Below are 24,469 nucleotides of genomic sequence, written 5' to 3'. Positions count from 1 at the left end.
CCTTTGTAGACTGAAACTGAAGAGAATGGCCAAGCAGATAATTTTTCAATGGATCCCCAGCTGGAAAGACAAGTGGAGACAATTCGAAATCTTGTGGACTCCTACATGTCTATTATTAACAAATGTATCCGAGATCTGATCCCGAAAACAATCATGCACCTCATGATCAATAATGTAAGTAGCAGCCATGCTTCTAAATTAGTTTAGCGTCTGTCAGTCTCTCACTCTCAAACACACCTCTGGAACACAGCAGCAACAGCAGGTACTAAAGAGAAGAATTAATGTCGCACTCGTAGACAAAATATTCCAATATTCCATAGTACTTGGAAGTTCTGCAGCCTTCTCGAAGGTTGGCACACTGCCTTGAGTGCTTATCCCAAAATCCTAAGGAATTCATTTACATATTAATCAGAACAGAAGATATTATTTAAAGGTAAATCAAGGTGGTTTTGTTTTGGTTTTTATTTGATGTCTTGCTTTTGACAGAAGAGGAAAAGGAATTGGGAGCTTTGTGTGGGCAGCCTCTGAAAGTGGTAGAGCACAGTTGTGCTTTCTTGATTTTCCATCAGCAGGCCTTTGTCAGGCTTCATAAAGCAGTTCTTATTTTGTTTGGGTTTCTTTATATTTTCAGGTTTCTATTTTCAAGGAATAAATCTGGAAGCTTCAGACACTGTTGTTTAGATAAGCAGATGTGGTTGGTTGATTTATTGTGTGTGTCTTTCTTAGATCTGAAGATTATTTGGTTAAAAAAACGTCTTGGAGATACTGTTGTTTTTCCACTGCAGTGGGATCTCAGCCTTCACATCCTGGCAGAGTTCTGAATGGACCTTGTTGAAAACTAAGTTTAATATTAGTGCCACTGCTGCCATACAAATTACTGATGGGACCCACACAGCCCCTGCTAGTTCAGAGCAGCACCATTTCTGAGAGGTCATCAAACCAGTCAGCCTTTACCAGTGCAACATGCTGTGAGGCAAATGTGATTAGAAGGTAGCACTTACTTTTGACTCAGAGCCACCTCTAGCCTTCATCTGATGGATTTCATTAGCCCTGTGGAATTTGTGTTGCACTTAAGAGTTAGGTGGTTGGACAGGAAATTTCAGTGGGATTTCCTGGTACATTTAATATGAGCAGAATTTTTGCATGAGGGCAAGAGATTTTTCATTAAATTTCTTCATGTTTAGGGGAGTCAGAATCTAAGTAATGCTCTAGTCATGAGTGAGTTTTTACAAAAAAACATGGGAACAATGAAAGTGCCTTTTTTTTTTTTCTGGAAATCAGCCATGCTCTAGACTTCAGAAGTTGAGTGTGTGTCCCCACTGCTCTTTCCAGATCATTGCTAGCAGCTCACTGCTTTGACTTAGCCTATCTCCAGTGCCCTTGGAAAGGCTGGGGTTTAGCTTTCATTTCATAAACAGCAGAGCTCAGTGAGCAGTTGCTTTTGAAAGCTTACATTAAATTTTCTGCCACTCACCTCCTCATCTGGAATTGTTTAGGGGTCTCTGAAGTTAGGCATCCCTCAGAAGTAGATTACTGTGAGATTTTGTGCTTTCAGTCTCATCAGCTGTTGGTGACACTGATAAAGCCTGCCAGGCTGGCACACTGAAACCACACACTTAAAATATCACCGACCTTTCAGCTGACCTCATAGTCCCAAGCTGCATTTGGGCTTCCAGGTGAGCTGAGGTCTACACCTCCACCCTAGAGTTAAATTTGTGGCAAAGAATTCAAACATTTTAAAGAACTGTGAAGAATGACACTAGAAGCATTAATGAATTTCTTTCTGTACAGCATAAGCAGTTAAATGAACATATTGAAAACAATAGGTAAAATAGCAATTTTTAAAAATCAGGGCTATTGAAAAGAGAAAGAAATGGTTGAATCAAGAGTGCTGAGCCCTGCCAAAGGGTTGTGCAAAGATCTGGAAAGGAGTGGAACTGTGATGGAAGGTGGGTCCTGTGAAGTTGTGTGTGTGTTCCTTGGAATATTCAGAAGTCCAACCCATCCACCAGGAGTTAAGTGAAAACACTTTCCCTTCCCCTTAATGAACTTATTCTGTATTTTCTGCTACCCCATCATGTTGCCTCCAAAACTCTGGAAACAAATTGATCCCAAGGAATTTGTTTCCATGACAATTGCAACCTCCCAAGTTTTCCTAGAACTTCCTTTCCACTTTGTGGGCCCATAAACAAGTACTTACAATTCAAGGAAAATATCAGATTCAAACTCAGTGTACAGAAAATAATTACATACTGTCCCTGAGCATATTTTGGGGCCTAAGCTTAGATTACTGTATTCCAAGTTCATCCCTTGTTCTTCCCCTAGGGTGGATGTTGATTACCTTAAAAGAAAATACATTTACCACACAGAACTGCATTGAGTTACCATTACCAATTTAAACATGCCCAAACAAAAAACACATACACAAATTTGTGTTTCATGGTGCCTTGGTATCCTGGACTATACAAGAGGGGTGGTCTTAAGAGTAGTCAGTGTATGCTCCATAAACAGTGTATGCTGATAGTGATCTCAGCTGAGGAGAAAAACTCCAGAGGACTCTTACTGCCAAACTGCAGGTCAAGGAATGGTTGTGTTTGCATTTGAGGCAGTGTCATGTGTTCTCTTCCCACTGAGGAGGTTTCAAACCCTCCTTACCCCATTTCAGAGTGCCAGGGCAGATTTGGGGCACTGGCATTTGGATGCTTGCTATGGTTCAGCTTTGACTGCAGGCCTGATGTCTGTGAAGGAAAATGTTTTAAATCATTCCTGTGAGTCTGCTTTCCAGAAAGGAGCAAACATGAGTAAGCATCACTTTCCCTTCCATTTCCAAGCTGGAGAAAATGGCTCTGGTGGAAGATTTTTCTCTATCTAGTACAGCACAGGAGGGCAGGAGGATGATTCAAGATCCATCCTTAACACAGCAGTCTTCCCTTTCCAGAGGAGTTCAGGGATTTACTCAAATCCTCTGCCAGTGACAGACAGGGACTTCTCATTATAATTGTCACAGGCTGATTTTTTTCAAACAGATATTTGTGGTTTAACAATGCATTTACAATCAGCTCTGGTCTTAATCTAATTTTAGGACTTCTTTTTTTGAAGTGATGCCATTAAAATGCTCATTTCATCGAGCAGAATGTGATGCTGTTTAACTATGATATCTGTTTTTAATGTGGAGTTTTTGGCAATCACGAGGAAAGTAGTGTACTCTGGCTCTTGATCAGTACCATCTACTGGAAAACAGCATGAAACTCATGGAAAAACTTTGCAGGCTTTGCTAAGAATTTGTGCATCTCCTGTCATACGTGAATGGGAAATGACAGCCAAGCCCAGGCAATGTGGTGTTGTTTCCCTCTGAGCTCTGTCCTGGCTGCCTCCTCGTTGCTGGTGACCAGAAAGGGTCCCATGGCTGTGCTGGCTCACTGCTCTCACTGACCTTGTCTAAACACAAACATTGCCTTAGTCTCACTGTCAGGCTTTAAATCACAGAACTAGCACAAACCCATGGGCAAACGGAGCTCGGGTTTATGTAATCAGAATCCTGGGAATGTATTATCATCAGTATCTCCAGCTCAAAAAAGCTTTATGGAGCAAAGCACCAGATGAGAAATAGATCAGAACAGCAACAAGTCTCAAATGCAAGGATTTAGTAGGTCAGCAGTTGGTCTATTTACCACAGTCTTATTTAATCAGAGTACCTCTAGCTTTTTATGTCTCTTAATGTGGCCCAGGTTTCCATAACCAGCGCAGGCATAGCAGGAAATCAATATAGTAAATTAGATTACTTGGAGACTTCTCCCTTCAGTTTGAATGTGTGTGGATGGGTTATTCAGAATCTGACAGACTTGCTGGAAATTAAAGACGCTGTCTACAGTAGGGTAAATTGTTGCTAAGAAAGTAATTGACAGGTATGTCATAAAGCCTGAAAATTCCCATTCCCTGGGGAATTTATATCTGATGGTACTGCCATTTACCTCCTAGTCAGCCCTTAGAAATGTCCCAAAATGCCAGCTGGCTCCTGGGAGCTGTTGGGAAACCTGTTTGAAATGAACTGTAAGCAGAGGTGTCACCTCAGAGAGGCAGAATTGCAGCAGAACTGGTGTAAGGTAGTAGGAGAAACTGATTAAATCTCCTTCTTCCATTGATCTCCCCCTATATTTGTTCAGCATTGTATTTTCCATAGAGACTTTTGTTTATTTCTTTGGTAGTTTGAATTATTATTTTTTTTTCTGTCTGATAAAACAGGTAAAAGAATTTATCAATGCAGAGCTGCTGGCTCACCTGTACTCTTCTGAGGACCAGAACACTCTGATGGAGGAGTCGGCAGAGCAGGCGCAGCGGCGGGACGAGACCCTGCGCATGTACCAGGCGCTGCAGGAGGCTCTGGCCATCATCGGCGACATCAGCACCAGCACCGTGTCCACCCCTGCTCCCCCGCCCGTGGACGACTCCTGGCTGCAACAGGCACGCAGGTCAGCAGCCTCACGTCACTGCCTCAGCACAGGCAGCCTGGCACCACCGCTGGCTTTGATTCTTTTTAGTTAAGGTTGGGATTAAACGGGTGAGATGGTATTTTTTTGTTTGGCTGTTGATCAGTTTTTATCTCTATTGCAGTTTTATAAACTGCGAGTTCACTCTAACAAACTAAAAATGGAGTTGTATTTCTTTTTCTACAAGGCTTTTTAAGGGTGAACTGGCTAATAAAGAAATGACACTTAAATTATTTTTACTTTTAACTCAATAACTAATTACTCATGACTCACAATGCAGACTTTTTTATTTAATTATACCATACTGCTCAAACTCATGAAGAAGGAGGTGAAGAAGGATTAGCTTCTGTCTTAAAATTTCTATCCTGTCTTATATATATTACTATATTCTAAAACCTTAAACTGTAAGTTTTCTACTGTATGATATTACACACTACTGTTCAAACTCCACACCCATAATCCCAGTGCTATCATTCCATTTTGGAAGCTTTCTCTAAGGCCTCAGGTCAAATGCAGTGCTCTCATGGGGGTCAGAGTCTGTCAGCACAGAAAGTCTCAAATTCTCAGTAACCAGGGTTCCAACAAGATAAAGAGCTCCCTCCCATCCTGTCGTTTTGGGAAGATGCTCCTTCAGGTGTTAATGACATCCATGAAGAAAATCAAAACATTTTCCCATATATAATACGGGAATATTCCCATATATAATGTGGGAATATGTTTATATATATATAAACATACCCACCTATTCTGTGGGTATGTTTATGTGAGCACCAGACATGATATTTGCATTGCAAAAGACTGTCCAGTGGAGTTAAGTCTTCTCTGATGCTTCAAATAGCAGCTGCTTCTGTCACCTCAGTTGTGTATCCACTTGGCCTCTTTTTGCAAGCTGTTACAATAATTCAGCATGTCAGGCTCCATGTCCTAGAAATTCCACTTAACAAAACATTATTTGGACTTGAAAAATAAAAGCCATTTTATTCACCTCTTTGCTTGTATGCTGTCAGTGGGAAATGTGAGTCTTAATTGTATGTGATCCTCTGACATTGACAGCAAAGGAAAATGCCAATAAAAAACATCTGTCGTAAGTCTTAAGTATTGTTTAAAGTAAAATACAATACATCAAAGAAAACCCAAAACCTGCACCCCTACCTTACTGAACTTTTAAAATCTCTGATATTTCACCAGATCACCTCCTCCAAGTCCTTCAACTCCAAGGAGACCTACACTGAACAATCCCCCAACCAGACCTTTATCTGGCCGAGGACCCGCTCCTGCCATCCCCTCTCCAGGCCCTCAGTCGGGGGCTCCCCCGGTCCCGTTCCGCCCAGGACCTCTGCCTCCATTTCCCAGTGCTGAAGCCCATGGAGGACCTCCCCAGGTTCCCTCTCGGCCCAGCCGGGCTCCTCCCAGCGTGCCAAGGTAAGAAGTTTGGTGTTCCTAGTGGTGGCATGGTTCTCTCTCCCTCTGGCATGACAGACAGACTCTGCACTGCTCCATGGGTGGGAAGGCGAGCGCTGCTGCTGAGAAAGTCTTGTAGGAAAGCAAAACTGGGCATTCCCTGCACAGTCAAAGGTGTTTGATGGAACCATTTTTTAGCACATATCCTGTTTGAAAAGATAGGAAGATCTTTTCATTTCAAAAAATTCATCAGTTGGTTGGAAGACCCTGATTTGCTCATATTGAGAACCCCAGTTCTGGTTGTGTTGTACCCTCATGAGGGCTCAGAGAGAGAGAGAGAGAGAGAGAGGTCACCTGCACCCACGAGGAGAGGGGCAGCTCCTCACTTCCACCCTTCTGAACCCTCACCAGAGGAAACAGGGGCACTCCTGGGAGAGAACAAGAGCAATGCTTGTAGAACCAGTGGAAGAAACTGGTAAGAGTCTGATTCTTGTCCCTGCAAAGTCATTAATTTCCAGCCAGTTGAAAACAGTCCGTAATTGTCAGACAGAGTACATCATATGGTACCAAGCAATTAGTTAAGGAACAAGATTGTCTTCAGTGCATTAATTCCTTCCCTTCCCAGGGCTTTGCATTTATCAGGACCTTTTAAAGTAGCTTTGCATATTGTATAATTTGCTATGGCATTAACTGCTTTTTTATATGTTATATGAATAGAATGTCCTTCGTGTTTATTTTCATAATGATGTAATACACATAATCACTTACATATATATATATATATATATATTAAAACCTCTGATTCTGAGGGATTCATTAACTTTCTAAATTATGAGAGGCGTGGGAAGATAAAGCAATGTTGGAACAAAGGGGTTTCTCCATTTTTGATAAATTAACTGTTACATTGAAAGCACTAACAGTTTGGGGGGAAAAAAGAACCAGCTAAATAGGAACAAAAATAAAATGTGCACATTTTCAATTTTAGACATGGTAATTGAGAAGAGAAGCTTTGGAGAAGAATTTTCTTTTAAATAGGTGAGATCTGTCGTAGTTGTCAGTAACTTAAATTTAAGGCTCAGTGTTTATAATATAATTACCCTTTATAATAGAAAGCATAAATAAATGAGGTATATCAAAGGAATGAAGTATTTTTATATATTTGCTATGAAAAGGGCATTGTTGCATCAATGCCCGGCCATGAAACACTCTTTCACCTTAGTGGATATCCTGTAGCTTGCAGCAGGGACCACTGGGGAGAAACCTGGAATTGCCTTTCCAAACTTTGTGCTGGAAGGGAAGAGCCCAAGGAGCAGCCCCTTGCTGGGAGAGCCTGGGGCTGAGCCAAAGGGCGCTGGCCCTGCTGCTTCCTGTGTGCCATCAGAGGCCAAATCAATGGGATGCAGGGATGAGGTGCAGTTGTGCCAGCTGTGCCACCAGAGAGAACCATGGCTCCTGTCCCCTGCCCTGACAACCTGCACGTCTCCTTCCCCTGCCCGCCGTGGTTGTGCATGGACGCTGCTTTCCCAGGTGCCTTGCCAAGAGCATGCCTGCTGACCATCTTCTTCATGCCAAAGTGATAGGTGGGATGGAGACCAGAAAGGAATTTTCTAGCACGCAAAAGACACATGGGTAAGCAGCCTGGGAACGACTCAGTTCGGGACCACCACTGGTGGCGTGAAAAGCAGTGGCGGATAAAGGAGGTCAGTGATTTTAAAATACTGTAGCTGGATACAGAATCGAATGTGAGACTGCCTGACGTTTTTGTGGAAAAAAATAATCTGCAATACACATCTTCTGGACTAGATCCTAGTTCTCTCTTTTAGAGCTATGAAAGCCTCAAACAGAAAAAATCTCAACTGCTAAAGAATGAAGGAAGGGTTTGCCATTCTGCTGAAACTTCAGGTTTCTTCTGCTGACTAAACTGCGAGGGAGGAAATCCCAGGGAAGGGGCTGCAGGGGAAATCACCTGAGGGGGACAGTGTGGCCAGCTCCTGCGCCTATTAAATGTTTCTTTTGAGCCCTGGAATTTCAGCTACGCTTGGTCTGGTTTTAATAACAGCCTTTGCAGGATCATAGGAAATTGACTCAGAAAATGGGTCTGAGATATTAAAAGGGAAAAAAAAAGTTTTGAGGAAGAGTTCTTGTGGAAACTTGAGCTTTCTCTGTGACTTATTTTTGAACTGGGGCTCTGTGCTCTGACTGTTCCACCACCATTTTCTGCAGCGATTCTTTGAAGTGTTGGGATCTCTCTTATCTAGGGAAATAGTTTAGCTTCCTGAGAAGAAAGTAGTACTTTTCAAGTTTATCTCACTTTCCAAAGGAGTGTTCTATTGCAGCCCCTGTCCCTGTTTCATGGAGCTGAAAATCCTGACAGGCTGAAGCAATACAAAATTTCCATATTCTCCTGTTCTGCCTTCAGATAGAAAGATCATTTTCAGGGGTAAGACTGTCCTTGTCCAATGAGCAGATCAGCACACCTTTGATGTGGAAAATTTGGCACCTCACTATGAGATACAGCCTCTGTCTTTGAAAACAAGTTTTTTTTTCTTCTACTTTATTAGCATTTTTCAAAGAAATTGTACAGAAATGGTGAGCTGTCGGCATTTTCTCACTGTTCCTCCCTTAATGTACAGGGAAAGGAAAAGAGTTAGGAGAGCAGGAAGTAATTTTCTTCCCTGCTCCGCTCTGATTCTAAAGCTGGTTTGGGTTATGTGCTCTGAATATTTCTGTAAGGAAACAGAAACTATTTGCATGATACATGCCTCTTTTAATTAATCCCACTTGAGGTGGGTGGATCTCTCCCAGCAAAGCCTGCGAGTAAATGCTCCTGGCTTTAAGGGCTTGATGCCAAAGCATATATGATTTGTGAAGTATTCCCCATTGCCAGAATCTGGATTATTCCCCCTCTCTCTTAAAAGGCTTCAGTAGTATTTTGAAAGAAAATGCAGCTGTGTGCTTGCTTTGGTAGGATGGCTTTAGGCAGGCATTAGAAGCACTTCAGCTCACCCTGATGTGTGTTTGCCTGTCTGTGTGGAAAGCTTGATCTTGACCAGTTTAAGTTCTGCTGTGGATGCCTGATTTTTAGCTTTTAAATGTCCTGAATGGGAATCTCAGCTTTGCCACAAGGAAAACAATGGAATTGGAAATGTTTTTTCTCTTGGCAGCAGAGCCCCTGGCGTTTGTGGGGGTTGAAGGGTGCTGCCCTTTTCCCTGTGTCCTGCTCCGCAGTGCTGCTGTGGATTCACCAGGGCTTTCCCAACACAGCCCTGGATAGTCACTGAGACCAAGGTGACCCCACAGGAGTGAAACCCTGGAGCATGTGTGTCACCCTCAGGCAGGCTGGGGCTGCTCCCCAGGGCTGGGGCTGGTCTTTACATATGAGACAAGTCACGGAGAGAAAATTCACGTTGTGCTGCTCACACGCTGTCCCTACAATTTATAATTCCACCCACAGCCAGCCAGCAGGCGAGGGCTGGTGGCAGTTCTGCAGCTCCCCTTTGTTATGCCACCAAGACTAATTCTATCGCCTGCTGTGCTAATCTAAGCTACTTTATAAGCCACCATTACATAATTCTGCCAAACTGGCAGAAAAAGGTACTTTTACCTGACAGTAATTGCAGTTAGAAAGTTTCAAATTCAGGAGCAGAGCAGAAAGCATTACTGCCTGATGTCTCCCAGCCCACAGGCTCCCACTCAACTCTTTGATTGCCAAATATCAACCATTCATGAAGTTTTCTCTGATGGATTTTTATGGATTAGAGTTCTTTAATGAAATGTCTTAAGCCTGTGCATTGAATGATAAGGAGATTCTGTGCAAAAATTGCACATGATCCTCTGAATAAAATCTGTCATAGTGCATAGGCATATAAGGCCAGAAGAGTTATCCTGCCTGATCCTGGGAATCTTCTTTCTCCTGAAAGTTTGACTGTGCAGCCTTAAAAGCTTACTACTGTATTTTTTAATGGAATATAAATTGTAATCAAATAGTCATTGCACCAAATTCTTCTGGCAGGATGAGTGAGAGCCCACCTTAGAGTGTTTGCATGCTGACTTGCATGATCTTAATCTGAACACCCAAGTAGGAGAGCACAGCTCTCTGTCCTCTTTGAATGGATCTTTGGCAGAAGTTATATTCAAAAAGTATAGTCTGCAATTAGGATTGTTTCATGCAAGCAAAGAGACAAAAGTGTTACATGGACGGAATTCAAATTCCTGCTGACCCTCAGGAGAAAAGAAAGCCAAAGAATAATTTAATTTAATTCTGCATCTCATGTCTGTGATCAAAAGAATATACAGCTACGTGGGCAAAGCCAGAGCCCCTCCCAGGGGGGACACTGCCCTTCTATAGTCAGTATGTTTCCAACTCTGCCTGTCTGAGGACCCCAAAATCACATGACTTAGGAGAATATCAGTTATTATTTCTGAGATTTCTGCCCAGAGGGAGGACAGCCCTGTGTAATTTGTTACCAGTCTAATGTACATTTCTTGTTGAAATGCACACCCAGTAATATGTTACTTCTGCTGCCAGCAGCTTCGAGCAGCAGCAGACTCCATTTATTTTCTCTTATCTCTTAGAAAGAAGCTCTGCATTTTCCCCTCCTCCACTGGGTCCTTTTTCACTATTTTCCCTTTTTTTCTCAGCCTTTCCTCTCTGTCCCTTTCTTGACCATCCTGTTTGCTTCCTCTTTCACCTCCTCCTTTCACTTGGTTTCCTGCCTGGTACATTTGTCTCCCTTCCCCATGTATTCCTTCCTTTCCTTCTCACCATCTTGTCTTGGTTTCTTTCCAACTTATCCCTTCCCTGCCACCTTTGTAAAGCTGTCACCTGCATTTCTGTCATTAAGAACTTTTCACAGTTTTCAAGCCATAGAATGTAATATTTGGCAATCTTTCTTAACAGCAGCCTGGTGGCAGCGGCTGTGACACGCATGAGAAACACGAGCTCCTCTGTTTGGGGCAGTCACACTGCCAGGTGCAAACCTGGGCTCATCTTGCAACTTTGGTCATAGGGTAGAATCAAAGAATAGAATCACTGAATCCTTTGGTTTGAAAGGGACCTTTAAAGGTCATCTAGTCCAACTCCTCTGCAATGAAGAGGGACAACAGAAGCACTGAAAGAAGGAGCATTCTGCATGAGGATGAGTATTGGAGGGCTTGGCCAGAAAGCAGGTCCCAGCAGGTTGTAAAAACATGTAAAATGTCACAATACAGCAAGTGTGACAGTTTTATTGTAATTCTGTGGTACTGATCTTAAGAGAAATTTGGAATGGCATTTGCACAGAACTGATTCTTCATCTGAGCTGTAATGCCATGAGAGATACAGGAAAGTCTTCACTTCTGCTCCAAGAGCTTCAGTGATTGCTGCTCCTAAAAGGATGGCTCTCTTTTAGACTGGCAGTAGGATTTCGTTACTGCCTTCCTTTATATTCCTCTCCCCAGATGACTGTTCTGAAGATCAAGGAAAACAAAGTTCATGGGATGCCAGACATTACAGCCTGGCTACCACGTCTGCTGCCACTGACTCTTAACTTCTCTCAGCACCTCTCTCCGTCAGCCAGAGACAGGCTGTCCGTATCTTCAGTGCCCCAGGAATTTTCTGATGAGCCGTTCACTGGGGCAGTTAACAGAAGTATCTGAGGAATCACTTGCTGTGCACAGGGTTGAGGTTTGATCTGTCTACTGCATCTCAGGTAGCTGTAATCATCTTGAGTATTGTTCCTGAGCTACTTGTCCTGCCTTATTCAACAAAAATTTGTTTTAAAACAAAGTGGCATTCTGGGCCTGGAACTGGGACTGTTGCAAGTCACTTTAAAAGTTCAGCAAAGAGGATCTGGCCATGGAGTGGCTTTTCATTACTCTTAGTGTAGACCAGAGCTATGTGATGGGGAAGGGTAAGTAAAAGAGATGCAAGAGAGGGGAAAACAGAAGAACAAGGAACCTGAAGAGCATCAAAAGAAGTGATTTTGGAATAAAGATGATGTTGCAAGTGCAGTCCTCAAACACAGGACGAGTGTTAGCTGATACACTGAATAAATTTCAGCAAAAATTTGAGTTTGGCTTGATTTCGGTTCTTATTTTTCTTCCTAGCATTTTCTCTCTCAAGATACTGTTAGTAGAAGGAAATTGTTTTATTTCTAACATCTCTCTTTAACATCTCACGTGAAGAAAGAGAGTCAAGCAATAGCAGTTGTTTGACAGAAATACCTGAAGATGTGTTTTGTCCCAGGAAATGGTTTAATACCAGTTGCCATGAAGACATTGCAGGATTAGAGCGACGGTGTTGAGCAGGGAATTCCTGCCTTGTCTGAAAGAGTGGGCGAGGAGCAGTGCATTTCTAGGCTGCCTTATGCTACAAGAGAAAACATCTGAGAGTAAACAGAGATAAACAGGGATGATTTGAACTTCCTGCACCTGCAGGCATCTTGAAAGGCTGTCTTGAAACTCTCCTGTCCCGCGTGAGCTGTGTTGGATCAGTAGTAAATGAGGGCACTCCATGGCTCCATTAACAGTGCTAATAGTTGGCATCATGGACAAGAAGAGGTGCAAGTCCAACTGGAGGTGACAACCAGGGCATTTGCTCCCCTCTTGCACCAAGGTAAGTAAAGAGGAGAGAGGCAACGAGGCAGAGGAAGCTCAAAGCTGAGTAGGAAGGAAGAACAGAGATGTGTTCAAAAGTGGGGTACATGATTCACACTGATGGCAAACAGTGCAGCTACACACAGAGCAGTGCACAGGTCCTGAGATGCTGTGCAAGATCAGATGTTCTTCCTGCTGATTTTGTGGCCCTTCTGATGTCGTCTTCCATGCACAGAACAGCATTCTGAACGTTCTCACTCAGCACTCCTAACTTTTTCCTCTTCAAGGCCAGTTGTGACCCTCTAGACCATCCTAACCTAGGGTTTCTAAAAGGTTGGGACAGTATTCCACAGATGCACTGCACACTTGCTTACTTGACATGTTCCCTGCTGAAGGGCAAACAAGAACACACAGTTTCTTAAGAATAATAGTCTGTCTCGGTCGCTCCGTTGAATTAATTTTGTGTTTATTCAAGCTGAGCTTTTCATATGACACATTAATTCCCTGAAATGACTTATTTGAAAATGCAGTGTTCACATAAATATACAATATATTTGTATGTGTGTGTGATGGACGTTGATTTATTATGGTCATATAGAAAACATAGCTTAAGTTGTAGATAATAAATTATTCTGCTGGAACATCATATTTTGGACCACATTGCCTCTGAAAAGAGTATCTGTATTAAGTTAAATCACACACAGTGAAATCTCACTAACCCTAGTGCTTTCAAATAGTATAAGCCTTGAATTCATGGAGATTTATACTGCTGCAGTGTAGTGGTGGCCAGTGGAAGGACACAATCTTCCCATTTGCTCTTTTTTTTTTTTTTTTTCCCTGTTTCTTTCACTTAAAAGAAATAGCTATCTGATAAAACAACATAATCTAATAACCTTAACTTGCTTATACTGAACAAAAAATTCTTCCACTGAGAGAGCACTGTGCAGTGGGGTCATTTGCAGTGTTGGGGTTCAGTCTACAGACAGCTGAGACAGTCCCTGGCAGTACAGTCTGAGCACACCCTCTGTGCTTTGTAGATCAGAGTTCAGCTGGAGAACTGCTTCAGAACTAGCAGCCACCCTCAAAAGCTGTGCTCTTCGCCTGAGGGCTTCCCTTCCTGACTTGCCTGACCCTAGTGATCCTATGGGCAACACTTACTTACAGACATTACAAAATTACATTTTCCAGTACAGAAACAAATCTGAGCAATTCTCACGCTCCTGGACCATTATACTGGGCTAAGGGACCATCTCAGGCAGATATTCCCCAGCTCCTTTCACCTTTTGTCACCATTCAGTGCAGTTTCTCATTTCCCCCACAATCACAATCTCCTCCTGATCCTGATCCCTGTCTGTGATTCCTGCTTTACTCCTCCTGATGTCATCATCCTTTTTCTGCTCTTCCTGCTTTGTTATGATCTGTGTCACCAGAATCAAGTGCCTTTCTTCCCCCTGGCTTTCCCACTTCCACTCCTGAGTTGATGTTTGGAAGACTCTGCAGCAGCCATGCTGCATCTGCTGTAGGACAGAGCTTAAGCCTGCACAGACTGAAGACTAATTAGGTCCATAAACCGTGTCTTGCCTCTGTTTTTCCAGCATGGTGGATGCAGTAATTTCACTTCTGGTTGGGTTGTCCTCCGAATCCTGAGGCTGATGGAGGTCAGGAGATGCCATATAAAAGTTTGGCTGATACAAGAACCAGTAAAATAGAGGGTGTGGGTCTCTCAGGATCTTACTGAAACAGTGAAAACCAGAGAAACAGTACAAAAATAAAATCTGTCAAAGCATTATAACTTTCTCGGGACCAAGCTGCTTAGTTCTCTAAATAATCACCCAAACAGGAAACCAGATTTATTCCTCACCTCCAGTAAGTCACTGCACTCTTACCATACGCCTCACATTCCAGGTTTGTTCTGTCACCTAAAACAAATTTGCCTGCAGTCAGTCTTAAAGCTGCCTAGAGATTTGAAGTATTTTCTTGTTAAATTCTACAAAGATGGTGTCACGTATCGGGGTACTCCGAGAGGGCTGGGTTATAGGGAAACCAAGATGATGGAAAAGGGAGAGAATAATGGGCTTCTGTTCACAGCTTCAGATCTATAGGATGTATTGTAAAATAGAGTTCTGTGCATGCCTTCCACAAGTGTTCTCTGGTGGTCACAAGCGAGCAAGAACGTCAAATATAAGTGGAAATGAAAGCCTTTTATTTCCAAGTCCTCTGGCTGTGCTGCGAGAAGCCATCTTTGAGCGGGGCCTCCCATGGTAATTGCAGCCATGCTTTACTGAAAGCACATTTTGTGCACTCGGTGTGGGGAGCAATAGGACTTCTCAAAAGGCAAAGGCTTGAAGAACTCCCATATGTTTCTGATCTAATTTTAAGTCTAGACTTGCTTTATTTAGTTTCTTTCGCTCAGCATTTGCCTAGCTAAAGCTTTTAGGAGTTCTTTTAAAACTGGAAATGTGTGTGTGTGGGGGGGGTGCTACTAAGGCTGCTAAGGTTAAAAATAAATGTAAAAACTTTTCCTTTTTTAAAAAGTTTTTTCACGGGGGCAAGAGCTCCCCTCCATTCAAAACCCCACTGAGCTCTTCAAAGGAGAAGTCTCTGCAGCAACATCAGGGAGTTATTAAATACATACTTAGTCCACAATTTTCATTGGTAAATTCTTTATGTCTGCTTAATGTGTGCTAGTTAGAAGAACTGATTCTTTTTGCAGACTCGTTTATTCAACCCCGGGGGGGGCTATGATCTGCCCCTTTAGCACCAACTTTTACAAACAGTTAAAAAAAAAAAAAGGCAGCAAAATAAATAACAACAGCCCCAAAGACAAGAGAGTGAGTTAAACGGGCCAGGCAGCGGGACACGGCCCGAAAACGCAGCTGAAATGTTGACGACAAATCCAAAAGGGTTTCCCGCAGCAGCGCCGCTTCTCTGCGGAGCTTTCGGCGGGGCCGAGCCGGCCCTCGGGCTGCGACAGCGGGCAGAGACCGGCCCGAGACCCGGCCCGAGACCCGGCCCGAGGCCCGGCCGCTGCCATCCGCCGGCCTCAGACTAAACACGGAGCTGGGCTCAGTCACGTATTTGCTCCCTGGGCCGGCAGCGAGCGCGGAGCGGGGCTGCGGGGCAGGCCGGCCCTGCCCGCTCTGCCCGGCCGGGCCGCGGGCAGGCTGCAGCTCCCCCTGCCGCTCCTCGGCCTCCTCAGGGCTGGGCTGGGCTGGGCTGGGCGCCTTCGCTATCCCAAGGTGGCCCAGGCTCCAGCGGCGAGACAAGAGACACGGGGCTTGGCCTCGCCTCTTGTTTTTGAGACTCCCGTTAGGGGATGAAAAAAGGTCTGAATGCTGCTTCCAGTGTAGAAATGGTCACGGAATGATTTGTCACCTTGACAGGGAAGTCTAGGCCAGGCAACTTTAGGGCTTGTTCTTTCCTTCGCTTGCACTTGAGCTCCAGCCCGTGCCAGCTGATGCTGAGTGCGGTGGCAAAGGCAGGGGAGGTCTGTTCCCCAAGCTGAGCCCTGTGCTCTGCCCAGGCCTCGGGAGCACGGTCCCCCTTCCTCCGCTGCTGGCACCGCAGGTATCCCAGGAGACTGGCAGCGGCAGGCTGCAGGGAAATGCTGCTGCTGCAGCTCTTTTCCCAGCGCCGCCTTTCCCAAACATCGCCACTCCTCCAGGAGCCTCTGCAGGTGGAGGGTTGAGGAGCTGGGAGTGCATGGGCGACAGGCAGCACCCTTGAGGGGCTGGAGCTGAGGAGGGCTGTCCCTGCTCCTCTGGGATGTGCTGCCCGTGCCCGCCGGGAGCACACACGGGTGTTTGTGTCACAGCATCCCAGACACCCGTGGCAGCATCCACAGACTGGCCCGGGCACGGCCGGAGGCTCCCCGCGCTGAGCACACCGCTGTGTAGGGCAGTGCCACAGGGACAAGGGGTGGATGGCTCTGCAGTGGGAAATCTGCAGTGGGGAGCTCTTCTCTCCAGGTGTGCAGTGGGCTTGAGTGGAAATTCAGAACAGCGCTCAGTGTGCAGGAGCAGCGCTGGTTCAAGGGGGAAATGGGCTTGACTGTGGTTCAGGTTTGGTTTGACTGATTATATCCAGGAAATCCTCCCACTGTGCTCTCCAGTTTCTGATCCTGCTGTGTTAAATAGCAATTTGGCTAAATTGCATTATTTTAATCCAGTGGGCTGCATTTAACCTGGTATTAAAATGCATGTTTGGGCTTTTAAATTTGATATGAAGACAGCTGTATGCATTTTCCCTTGTTTGTCAATTGCATACATATGATACGATGTTTTCAGTAAGCCCTAAACAATGCAATGTGAGGCATTTCAACAAAGGAATAATTTAATGCAACCCAGCAGAAATGCAGAGCCTTAGAAGTGGTTCTTTATGAAACTACAAATTTTGGAAATGGGTCCAGAAGACCTACACTGGAGCAACACAAGAAACAATAGTTAACAAAGTAACATTTTTCCTGTAAGAAAAATACACCATGAAGAAATTATATTTTGCCTTTTTTTTTTTTTTTAGTTTGTTGATTTACTTGAATGCTTTAGTTGGCAGATTTTGTATTTGTTGCATGGTAGGGATTAAAATTCTCGTTTCTTCACCAAAAGAGAATATTGTCGCACAAGATGCACTTTGAGCCAAATGAGATTTTTTTTTTCTCAAGTGTAAATTTGTCTCACATATTTTGTTCCAGTTCAAAGAAGATTAACACATTGTTACATTCTTTTCATCTTCAGTTTAGCTTTAGCAGAATGAGACACATTTCTTTCCTAATCATCTTCCGAGTCACAACTGTCCCTACTTGCACAGGTGGAGGATGGGTTAGGAAGGGCTGCACATTTATTGGGGAAAATTATTATTATTAGTAATAATAATAATAATAATAATAATAATAATAATAATAATAATAAGCAAGCAGCTGTGCAGGAGCTGATGGGAATCAGCCTTAGCTCCTGCCTTGCTCAGAGCCTGGGTGCAGCCATGAGCTCTCCTGGAGATCTGGATAAAAGGGTAAAGGAATAGAGAGAGAGAGTACCTGGTGCTTCCTGCTAAAGGGAGCAAAAACACCGTCTAGGACATGGATTGGGATAAATGCAGCAACAGAGCACTGCTGGAGGCTGCTGGACAGCTGGGTAAGGGAGCAGGCTGGCAGGAACAGTCTCTCAGGCTGTTTATCCAGCACACAGCAGTGCCAGGCAGGGCTGTGCGAGCTAGTGCAATTGTCAGCTCAGATTCTGCATGGGCAGAGGTGGAATGGAGCATCAACAAAATACTCTTTGTAGCTAAACTGATGGAATTACCCACACAGCCCTGAGGTGGACCCTCCTGCACACAAAAAGGTAAAGTGTTCCACAGCTCCCAGAGGGACTCTGCCTACAGCTCCAGCAGAGCTGGGTGCTACCCTTGGTGAAAGGAGGGAGGGATAAGTGCCAGCCTGGACTGCAGGTGGAATGTGCTTGGAGATCGCACTGCTGCTAACTCTTGCTCTGGGGTCTCTTATCAGAGAATGACACAATCCAAATCAAAATGCAGGGGTTTGCAGTACACAGGAAAATTGAATGAAGGCACCTGAGTCTTTCCAAAAAAATCTGTAATTCCATAACGCTTCCTGAAGTTGATAGAAAAATGCATTTGTGGTAAGTTAATGAATCCAGCAGCCCTGGCCACGACTGGCATTTTCAAAACCGGCCATTGATATAAAGCCTCAAAGTGTGCCTCTGAGTCAGGCACATTGATGATACTACAGTTTGCCCAGCCATGCAAGAAGCTGCAGGTTTTCCTGCTCCTGCAAAGCCGACCTGAAGTTGCCGCAGGCTGTTTTCCCCAGTGGTGTTGCCTGCTCTGAAATGTGCCTGCAAGCCTGCTCCGTGACTGTCCAGGCTGGGACTGACCCCTAAAACTGGGGAATAATGACCCTGCCCTGCAGGTTTGCATGGCAGAAAGGGCAAACCCATCTCCTCCTTCCTTGCTGTGGGTGCTCAGGGGTGTCTCGCTTCAGCGCACCTGGCGTGGGATTGTTGTGTGTCTGTGCATGTCCATGTCACAGCAGCCAGAGGTGCCGGGTTTGTGCTGTCTTTGTGCTGTGTTTGTGCTGTGTTTGCGCTCATTGTCTCTTCTCTCTCTCTCTCCAGTCGAAGACCGCCCCCTTCACCTACTCGGCCCACTGTAATCCGTCCGTTAGACTCCTCCCTGTTAGACTAAAAGGAGTTTCTGGCATGTCACTCGTTGTTAACCAAATACGTGGAGACAAATTGCTTGGTAACTGTCACAATAACCAGTGTATAGTCGCATGTATGGACATCTCTAGGCAAGTAACCAGTTTTACTGATATTCTCTGTCCATTCCGCATTGTTTATGAGGTCTTCGGTGTTTGGGGAAGGTCTGTGCTGCCTTGACTTTTCCTTCTGCAATAACTGATGTTAGCTAACTTACTGACATATCTCCACCCAGACAACTGTGCTCACAGTCCTCTACAGCAGGTGGAGGGCTTGACTCTGTGTGTCTTTGTGCATGTGTTGATTTGATCTGCTGCTTTTTTTCCCCTCTTACCTGAAAGGAATCTTGCTTTTATTTGTACCTTCCAGCTTTTCTATTTTCTCTTGTAATAGCTAAACTGGGCAAAGAAAAGCCATGTGGTTTCTTACCAAGCTCTTCTGAAGGCCCCACACTTCCAGGTCTCTCTTGCAAGAGGCTTGCTTCTCCTATCAATTGTCCTTATCCGAAATTTAGTTTTAAGGAATGTTGTTAAACGAGCAGGGCTGTGTGGGACAAGGCATGTTTTGCTTTATTTCCATCCTGGCAGCTGCCATGCCAGGCTGGTTGGGTTGGTGAGGAGCAGCCTGAGCTCACAGGGCTCAGCACGGATCCAGGACAGGACAGGGTGGTTTGGGGTGTGCCACAGCAGCATGTGGCAGCTCCCTCTGTCCCTGCTCACCCTCCTGCTCCCACGGCGCTCCTGGGAAGCGCTGAGGGGAGTGACTGCATGGAAATGTGCTGTGTGCAGGATCCAGGGAACTGAGCACTGCTTTTGGTCCCTTTGTGACCCAGAAGGACACAGAGACACAGATACAAGCACAGCTGGGCATGGTCCCCCTCCTGTGCCCACCGTGGCAGCTCCAGCCCAGACTGGCAGCTGAGCTTCCCAAGGCCCAGGTTTGGATGTGAGATATTTGTGGTATTTTCACATGTCAGTCAGTAAAGTTTCCCTGTGCCCCCTGGGTAAAGATTTTCTTTTTGCATTACATGGACTTGCACACACCTTGGTTTACTGTTGCTTTATCCAGCTGAGTTCTGGGAAGTGCTCAGCTGTGCATTCTGGATTATTTCAGCAGCTGCTCACTTGGAGAGCAAGTGCTCTCTGCCTCTTGTTTTGCACATTATAAATTAATGCATTATAAAAACCTTTTGTCTTAACTGCATTACTTCACTTTAAACACTTAGGGTCAGTGTCACCCTTAAAGCTTAGAACTTAGTGAGCTAAGAGAATGAAACTAGAGAGGAATTTGATCTTGTTACTTCAGAAAATATGAATTGCTGCTATTACAGTTATGGTTACAGATCCCTAGGCAAAGCAATTGGTGATTTCAAAGGCCCCCAGTAGAATCAGTCTAATAAATGTATTTCTTGAGACTGCTTGTAGGGCTCCAGTATGCTGTAGCCCCATGGTTAGGAAGAATCCAATCAAAGAGCCACAACAAATGGGGATTTAGCCTGTTAATTCCCAGGATGCTGATTAGCTGTGCTTGCCAGAACAGCAAATCATGTTTCAGCCTGCAGAAGGGAGAGGAGCTTGGGAAAGCATCATGATTTGTGTGTTAGCTTAACTGTAATTTCCTGTCAACCCCATACTTGTGACACACACCTGGGGAGTCTGGAGGTCACATGTGATGCACGATGGAGTTTGTCAGAGCACTGGCAGCCTGGTGATCTCAGCAGACTGCTGGTGTTTGTTTGGGGAACAGGTCCACATCTCAATGCCAAGTGCACAGATTCAGCTTTCAAGGAAAAGAAAAGGTTGAAAACACAGCCACAGTCATACTGATTTTTACTACAAAAAAAGAAAACATATTTTGATTATTCTTCTTGTCTTCTACACAGCTTTCCACGGCTTGGTGCTCTCTGCTGTAACCTGTGCTGCATCTGTTGGGTATATTTTTGTAAATAGCCACAGTAGCCCATATTGTTGCCTTGCCAGCACTCCTGAATATCCAAACAGTTTATCAGAACTCTGTTACTGACTGGCAGCTGTCAGGTTTAATGCCTGAGCCACAGAGATCACTGACATCACTTCTGATACCAGAATATCAAATTCTGATGCTTACTTGGTGATTCTCTGACCAGGATGGACGGGTCTTTCAGCAGCCTGGTCTGTTGGAAGGTGTCCCTGCTCATGGCAGGGGGCTTGGAACAAGATGAGCTCCAAGGTCCCTTCCAAGCCAACCCATTCTAGGATACTGCAAGGCCAGGGTCTGGGTTTATCCCACCATGCCCCAAGGACTCAGCTTAGTTGTCCTTTGTTCAGTGGGAAGAGCATCACCTCCAGGAGGTGATTCAGGCCAGTGTGGCTGCATGGGACACGAGGGCAATGCTGGAAAGTCAGGAGCCTCAATTACATGGCACAGCTTTTAAATGCTCTCTGCTTGAGACTCCCTAATTTACTTTGATGACTGTTTCTGCCAAGCATAAGGAAGTAGGTGGCACAATTGAGCACCGGTCCTTTATTCTGCCCCAGGAAACTATTTCTCAGCAGTAATCCTGAATTGTAAATAAAGCTCTCAAGGGTGGATTTACCTGAAAGAGGAGCAGGAGGCAGTGAGGCATCAGCAGCATCTGGTGCTGTGCTTGATGCTGAGGGTGCAGGACACAGCTGCACAGCCCTCCTTCCTCTGCATACTCATTCAGGTCTCACCTAAATCTGGCCCTGTGCCCTAAATGCAGAACTTTTAGGTGTGCAGGTTAATAAATAACCTTGAGCATAAATCCAAGGTTTGATGATTTCACCTCTTCTTGCGTATGTGCTTGTGAGAATAAACCACATAGACTTGTTTCTAGGAAAAACACTTGAATGCTTCCCAAGAAATTGCCACATCCAAGTGAGTAAGTACTGTCCTCCAACCTTGGCCCACTTCCTTCTGCTGTAGAGTGCCTGGAATGGGTTTGTTTGTTTGTCCCACTTATTCCTGATGCTGCTGAGTCCCATCCATCCTGTCCCTTGTTCTTGGAGGAACAGCCTCAGCAGCAGCTCACTCCATGCCCAAAGGAAAGCAGGACAAGCACCCTGTGGATGTGCCAGAGGGACTGAGCCCCTCTGCAGAGCCCCTTAGGCGTGATGGGCCAGGTCTGAGCTCCGTGCCTGAGAAGTGCAGGTTGCTCTGCCTGTCTCTGCTTCCCTCTGGCACAGCTCTGGTTGCCAGGGCAATGATGGAGCAATGATGAAGCAACACCGGAGAGTCTGACCTTACCTGAGGTGCACAAAGATGTGCGTGGTGCAGTTGCTAAGTTTCAGGAGGGTGCTCATCTGATACTGCATTTAGGCTGAGCTTGGATCTGTGCCCAGAGAGCATTTCCACCTCACCCTGCTGTGGCTGACCAACAGCTGAAGAGCTTGTGCCATGAACAGCTCTCAGCCTGGGATCTCAAGGGATCTTGTGCTAGGGTTAAAAAGATTGTATGTTCAATAGAAAGGCTTATGTACATAGTTAATGTGTGTTTATTTTATTGCTGATCTTACTGCACTTTCTGAGTAAGCCTCCTAAGAGTAGATTATTTATTATATTAAAGAAGATACATTATAGGTTATGGCATTTCGTGTTCAAGTATAACATAGAAAATATTATCCTCTCTGTTACAGACAGCTCCACTAACCATGATCTGTACAGCATATTGAGATTCCTGACTAGTTCTGTCCTTCTGTCTTAAAATAGTCCAAACCTCCTGAATTGAGAGCAGACCTGCTTTGTCCCTGTGCCAGCAGGGAGCCTCCTGGTGCCCTCCTGGCACAGCTTCTCCTGCTGTGGCACTGCCCCTGCTCCCAGGCTGGCGCAGAACAGCTCCCCTGTGTAAATGAATGTCACTCTGCCTGTCTTTCCTCTTGCTTTGTCTGCAGGCGAGCTGATGCCGACGGCTCCTCCCGTCCTGACAGCCCTCCACTCTTGCTTGATCTATGATTTGTCCCGCCTTGCCGGCCGTTTGCTTTACTGCTGTCTCTTTACTTTTCCAGGACAGGCTAAACGATGACTTCTTTTTTGTAAGAAGCAAATGCTTAATTTCTTTCTGATTTTTTTTTTTTTTTTTTTTTTTTACTCTGTATGTTAATGCCCTACTTCATGTCAGCCAAAACATCTGCCTTTGGTTTTGTAATCTGTAAATGGTTCCTGGTGTTGACCTTTGAGCACAGCGAGTGGATTCCCGAAACCGTGGTCATCACTGAGCATCACATACACCTGCTGTAAAAATGTTATGCTGCATTTCTGGATCTGAAATAAACTGTCATTCTTGATGGGCTTTTATTATTATTTTCTGGATGTGTATGAGTGGTGTCTTCTGTCTCTTGCACCATCATCTCAGCATTCCACACTGCCTCGGTGGGGACTGCAGGGAGGATTTATTGGAGGTGCTGTTGTGCCGAGATCACTGGAGATGTCATTAAAGGGGAGGTGGAACCCGTTGGGAAGCATTCAGCCTGTTCCCCTGCAAGGGGCTTGGAGTGCTGCAGAGATATTTTGCTGGGAAATAGATGAATGTTTTACAAGCAGTACCTGGGGTTCACTTCATTGCTGAGGAAAGCACGTTCAGAGGAGTTTCAGAGCTGTGCAGAAGGCCAGACTCCGTCCTCCAAAGCAGGAGCTGGAGTTAAAATATGCCTGAAAGGGATTTCCCCCTAAAGATTGTGTACAAATGTGCAGATGTCCTGATTACTCATTTCCTCCTGCAGATCAGAATGAGCCAAGTAGCTGCAATCAGTGCTTGGAGATGGTCTGTAGGGCACAAAGAACACAACAGTTTTCTGTGGGAACACCACAGTGGCTGAGTGGGTCCTTAGGTTTTGGGAAAGGAGGGAGCAAAAGGTGGGATGAGCACAACAGGAACATCCCTGCTGTATCCTGTAACATTTGGAGATTTCTTTATTGGTCTTTAATGGCCGTGGCTGAGGTAGTCTGTGACTCTCCCTGAGGGAACAGCAGTGTCACACGTGTCCCCTCTGGCTGGAGCAGTCAGGTCCCCCTGGATGAGCCTGGTTCCAGGAATGTTGGTCAGGTGGAGCTGAGTGCTCTGTGCTGGGTACCAGGGGGAGCAGCTGCTCTGTGCCCTGAGCCCTCCCTGCCACGGGGCTCCCCAGCTTTGTCTGGGACCTGTCCCAGCAATGTCCCCTCTTGCCACCCCAGCCCACCCCATGGGCCATCCTGTTTGATCATTCCTCATTTCATCAGAGCCCCACAGCAGTTCTGCTCAGGAACAGTGGTGAGAATTTTAAGGCTGCCTGGGGAATAGCTCTTGCAGAGGGTATAACTTGCTGCGAGAGAATTAGAAAGCCTGTGACCAGTGACCTCCACACCTGGAATGGGATTGTTCTGCTTCTCTGGCACTGGCAAGGCAGAAGGGAGGCAGTGAGGATGAAAGCCAGGCTGTGCTGAGAGCCAGCTGATTCTAATCTTGCTCTTGCTCTTTTCCTTAATATGCATGTTCTGTGCCTTTTTGTCTTAACCCATTTTATTAAGATAATTTTGTATATGAGTCATTTTATTGTGTCTTGGCCTTTTGTTTTAAATCTACCCCTCTCCCTGTGATTTTTGGGTTATTTTTTGGTTTTTCCCTAGGCGACCTCCACCAGCTGTTCCAGGAAGATCATCCTAACACACACATTTATTTTGTGTTACATGCAATGTCTTCTTTTTTTTTAATCCAAAATTACCTTTAATTTGCACTAGCCTATTTGTAAATGAAATATTTTATTTTCAGATGTCAATGATAAGCCTGGATGTAAAGAAAATAAAATTGTGACTACAAAA

General features: G+C 45.0%; 1 protein-coding gene across 9 annotated transcripts in view; it reads left to right on the top strand.

The window, feature by feature from the left end:
• The window catches only part of DNM3 (dynamin 3), a 170,357-nt gene extending 145,888 nt beyond the window's left edge, over window positions 1-24,469 (top strand). For 4 of the 9 annotated variants that reach the window (XM_030279710.4, XM_072932880.1, XM_030279706.4 and 1 more), the window contains 4 exons: window positions 10-174; window positions 4,243-4,469; window positions 5,676-5,909; window positions 7,416-7,968. In XM_030279710.4, the coding sequence (XP_030135570.2) occupies window positions 10-174; window positions 4,243-4,469; window positions 5,676-5,909; window positions 7,416-7,521 (732 nt within the window). In that variant the 3' untranslated portion in view covers window positions 7,522-7,968. Of the gene's footprint in view, window positions 1-9; window positions 175-4,242; window positions 4,470-5,675; window positions 5,910-6,873; window positions 7,030-7,415; window positions 7,969-11,327; window positions 11,940-18,592 lie in introns of those variants that run through there. The other 5 variants (XM_072932887.1, XM_072932881.1, XM_072932883.1 and 2 more) reach the window with 4 other exon arrangements.

Source organism: Taeniopygia guttata, chromosome 8, assembly GCF_048771995.1.
Source record: "Taeniopygia guttata chromosome 8, bTaeGut7.mat, whole genome shotgun sequence".
NCBI lineage: Eukaryota > Metazoa > Chordata > Aves > Passeriformes > Estrildidae > Taeniopygia > Taeniopygia guttata.
This window is presented reverse-complemented; position numbering and strand designations above follow the sequence as displayed.